Source organism: Ammodytes marinus (genome assembly GCF_949987685.1).
Source record: "Ammodytes marinus genome assembly, contig: scaffold_210, whole genome shotgun sequence".
NCBI classification, from domain to species: domain Eukaryota; kingdom Metazoa; phylum Chordata; class Actinopteri; order Uranoscopiformes; family Ammodytidae; genus Ammodytes; species Ammodytes marinus.
Genome location: NW_027648587.1, coordinates 50,001 through 54,712, shown reverse-complemented (window position 1 = coordinate 54,712; position 4,712 = coordinate 50,001). Strand labels below are relative to the sequence as shown.

Here is a 4,712-nt window from a genome sequence, read left to right as displayed (position 1 = left end):
TTTACTTTAATCTGAGCGCAAGAGGCACTTTTACGCAAACTAGCAACACAACTACCTGTAGCATTGCCACATACAGTTAAGGACAGAATTGGAATTAGCCCCCCTATGAAAATTATTAAAGTATTTTAAGTGCTGTCAAACAGAGCAATTTTTCACACAGCTTTTCCAAACATCCTACTTTTATGTTGGATGATCACATTATTTTACTTTGCACACAGAATCAAAATTATTTCACAAAAACTACGCCGATCAACATGATTAGCCAAGTCAATCGTGTTTCATTTTAGCTGGTTAACAGCCTGCAGTCGTTTGTTTTAGTTTTCAACCAGTCTCACACACGTCACAGTTTATTCTTTGTTTTTTGTGATGTCGTTTGTTGGGATTATATAGTGAATACACGGCTGCACCACGATAGTATTATCACTGACTACATTTGATTTTAACTTACTTTTTTTTTCTGAAAAGAATGGAATTGGCCACGGGTTTAATCTACCTGGGCAGGTAGAGCCTATGTGTGGGAAACACTGAATTATATATTCATTGACAGCATATTGCACATATTATAAATATTGTTCGTCACATTGCACATTTCAATTTAACTTAATTTCTAATCTATTTTATATTTACTGTTTTATATTGTACAAAACATTCCTTTGCACTATATAGAATTTATCTCATTTAAATATTGTTTATGTTTGTTTATCTTATTACACTCTGTATTTGTTTTTAACTTGACATTTTTTTGACATAACTGATTATCAGTTCCGATGCTGTTTCGTGTTTTCTTTGGTTTGTCTGATGTTGTATTTTGGGATTATATAGTGAAGATACAGAACTGTCCAGTTTCAGATATTTCATGAATTAAAAACTACATTTTGAATTCATTTTTAGGATATAAAAGCAGCTCAAAAGCGATCCAGACGGACCGACATCAGGATTTTAAACCAGTCACTTCAGCAGATCTTTGACGATGAAGGTAAAATTGTAGCTTCACAAGTTTCTGTGTTAGCTCTGTATGCTAACGGGTCTATTTATGTTATTTTATGTTAATAAATCATAATTAATTTAATTTAAAAATACAAATTTACATTATTGGGATGAAGTGGGTGATAAACAACAATTAGACGCAGAATTACGGTTGTCCGGTGAGAGGGCGTTCCAAAGGTGGTTGACGTCACATTATTAAATTAGATTAAATTAACGGTAAAGTAGGGGGACAATTCAACATATATTCTGTTCGCACCAGTCCCTAAAAACCAACAAAACCACCAGGCCTAAATGTAAACACAGTAGAGAAGCTTCCAATCTTTCTCCATCTCAACTTCTGCTCTGTTCCAGCTGGTGTTAGTCCTCCTCCTCATGGCTTCAGTGTTGATCAGCTGCACTGAGCTCTTCCTGCCGCCGTCCGACTGCAGTGACGTCCACCGCACAGACAATAGCAGCCCCAGTGGAGTGTACACCATCTATCCCATTCATGCAACTATTGTAAAGGTAAACTTCATCCTCTAGTGGACAACCGCTCACCTTTAGTTTCTAAAGATGTTGTAATTGTAGCAACAAAATAATTTAAAGAAATGCTTAAAGCATGTTTGAATGTGCTGATTGTTTTTTTTAAGATTTTTAAAGGCTTTATAGATAGTGCAGAGAGACAGAGATTAAATAGGGTAGTCAGGGGAATGACATGCAGTGAACGACCCGGGCTGGATTCTAACCCGGGTCTGCTGTGAAGAGGACAGAGACTCTATGAAGGGGGGGGGGGGGGGGGGGATATGGGGGACGGCTCTAACCACTACACAACGAGCGTCCAACTTGAATTGACTTTTTTGTGATGAATGCGTTTGTTTGCAGGTGTACTGTGACATGGAGTCAGCTGGAGGGAGGTGGACGGTGAGTTTGTCTCATCAATGCAAATTAAAGGGATACTCGCCAGCATTTATAAGCCATCAAAGTAACTACTAATAATCCCTCTCAATGATCACGTATGTGAGGTGGTGTGATTATCTGCAGAGTCCCCCCCATCTTACTGTTTTTTGTTTTGCTTTGGTTTATTTTGCTCCGATGTTTCCGTGCGTCAACCAATTGAGCAGGTGGAGGCGTGTTTTACCCTCAACCGATAACAGCACGGGGCTCAAGTCACGGTGCGAAGCTACTTTACTACCCCCCCCCCCGTTTAAAGACCCCCCTATACCCAGCATTTAGACCCGGGTCAATTGACTCTGCAGTAGACACAGGTTGTTCTCATCTGGGCTCGGACTTTTGTTACTCTTTACGGCTAAACTGCTGTCAAGTATGCCTTTAAGATTCATTTATTTTCAAGTTTTTTGTTTCATTCTATCAAATTGAACTGAAACTGTACAGCATGAAAACCCGAGCTGACCGATATCTTGTGTTCAGCTGGTTAACCCCTCACTCTTTCCCCCCAGGTGATCCAGAGGAGGATTGACGGCTCAGTGAACTTCTACAGGTCCTGGGATCAATACAAGAGGGGCTTTGGGAACGCTACTGGGGAGTACTGGCTCGGTGAGAAATTTAACCAAACCAACAGTTAATTGACTCAATGAATCTCACTGTTCATACAGTCCGAACATTAAACTCTGTTTCTGCTTTGAGCTCCAACAAATTAATTATATGAAGTAAGTTTTTATAAGCGATTTGCAAAACAGATTTAGTATTTTAAATCAAGCATTGTTGACTAGCTCACAGGCACAACAAGATATGGTGGTGAAACCAAGATATAGTAGCAAGCATGCCAAGATACTGGTAGGAGCGGTTATTGAGTCACCTGTGTGTATGTGCAAAAGAGAAACAAAACAATGATCCACTCATAGAAAAACCGCGTCACCGCCAAGCCCCAACCACAGCGAGTTCTACCAGCATCCAATGCGGAAGTGACAAAAATGTTAGTTCATAGAGTGGCCACTAAGACGTGGTACCAAAACAGAGCAATTTCTCATTGACTCCCATGTTAAACAGGCCGTTTTCACAGCATTATTAAACCTATTTAAAGCCTAGTCCAAAAAACATTACAGTCTGTATGTTTAGGTCAAATCTCCATGACAGAGGGGGTGAATTCTTTTGGATTACGCTAGTTTTTAAACTATTGGAGGTTAAAATTTACGAATAATTAGGGGCGAGGCCTGTTGAGTGACAACTAGCCGCCCGCCGACCCTCACTTCGCCTCGGAGGTATACGTCAGCTAGATGAGCATATCTCCCTCCCCCAGACGTCACATCAATGCCCTTTTTCGGTAAGAGGAAATGAGGCGGAGTAAAAAACTGACAAGATGGTGACGTGCACAGTCCAGGACGATTGAATGCAGTTGAATTAACTGAGGTCAGCCCGGATGCTTCATCCATTTTATATACTATCTATGGTCACCGCTCTACAAGAGAACAATAACTCCTGTTTAGCCTTAGGGATATTTTTCAAAGAATATTTAAATTAAGAATGTACAGTTCTAAACAAAATGTCAAAATGTGGAACATTTGTGTGTGTGTGTTCAGGTCTGGAGAACATCCACCAGTTGACTCGTCCACTTAACTATGAGCTTCTGGTCGACATGGAGGACTTTGAGGGGAACAAAGCGTTCGCTCGTTACTCCTCGTTCAGCGTTGAAGCGGAGTCTGATGGATACACTCTGCGTGTGTCTGGATTCACCGATGGAGGGGCAGGTGAGCATCTGTGTGACCTAGAACTAGAAAATTCTTGTGGAAATTTTGAATCTGCCTTTAGCTTGTCGCTTACGGCTAGCCCAGGGTTTCCCGCCCCCCTCCTGGTCGAGCAGAAAATGCTTTGGTGAAGCTAATGCCACACTCGCTCTCAAGATGAGAACCAAGTTTGGTGATGAATAAGTTAAATCTGCAGGATCAATATATTTAACTAGTCGTAATATGAACAAGCTAATATCAGATATCTATTGATCTCTACTCTGCAGTCACAGACAGAGCCTTTAGACTACGTCACTAGGTGAAGGTGCCACGCTGGTGTCTGAAAAGGATCCTAGTCATAGAAGAAGAGCCTGTAGAGTGGCAGCATTGTAGTCATCACAGAAGTCACAGTGTTACTATTAATGTCAAGATTAAATACGCTGCTTCATGTTGTGTTTCTGTAGGAGACGCCCTGAGTTGGCACAACGGAATGAAGTTCTCCACCTTCGACAAAGACCAGGACACCTATTCAGGGAACTGTGCCGTATCATTCAGCAAAGGGGCGTTCTGGTACAATAGTTGTCACTATGCAAACCCAAACGGTGTCTATCAGTGGGGGGGTCTCACCACTCGTGTTGGAGTGAATTGGCACACATGGAGAAGTAGTCTCTACTCCATGAAGAGCATCAGCATGAAGATCCGTCCTGTGCAGAATTAGAACTCTGATAGATGGATAGACAAACAGACAGACAGCCCATAATCACACAATCTTTAGTTTGAAGCAGACACTTAGAGTCTGATAAAGAGCTGACAACTGTCAACACGGATCATAGAAGTAGGAACAAAGTCTACATTAACTTAGTCTTCTTTAATGTGAAGCACTTGTTAATTGTGTCATTGTAAAACACTTTGAGATGCATTTCTTGTAAGAAAAGTATTATACAAATAAACTATTATTATGATCCTAATCTCACCTGTTTTGTTCATTTATTTATTGTGCATTTCCTTTTTGGTTAAAAGTTTTTCTTTTGGTAACAATCAACTTTCTACAGGGCCGTCGGCAGA

General features: G+C 40.7%; 1 protein-coding gene across 1 annotated transcript; it reads left to right on the top strand.

Annotated features, from left to right (window-relative positions):
• Nucleotides 1-970: 970 nt before the first annotated feature.
• Nucleotides 971-4,365, top strand: LOC307270319 (microfibril-associated glycoprotein 4-like; the record flags this gene model as incomplete). Its single annotated transcript, XM_080054208.1, has 6 exons — nt 971-976; nt 1,339-1,491; nt 1,849-1,887; nt 2,424-2,520; nt 3,504-3,671; nt 4,112-4,365. 6 exons carry the CDS (start codon nt 971-973, stop codon nt 4,363-4,365), a joined length of 717 nt encoding a protein of 238 aa, XP_079910334.1.
• Nucleotides 4,366-4,712: the final 347 nt, after the last annotated feature.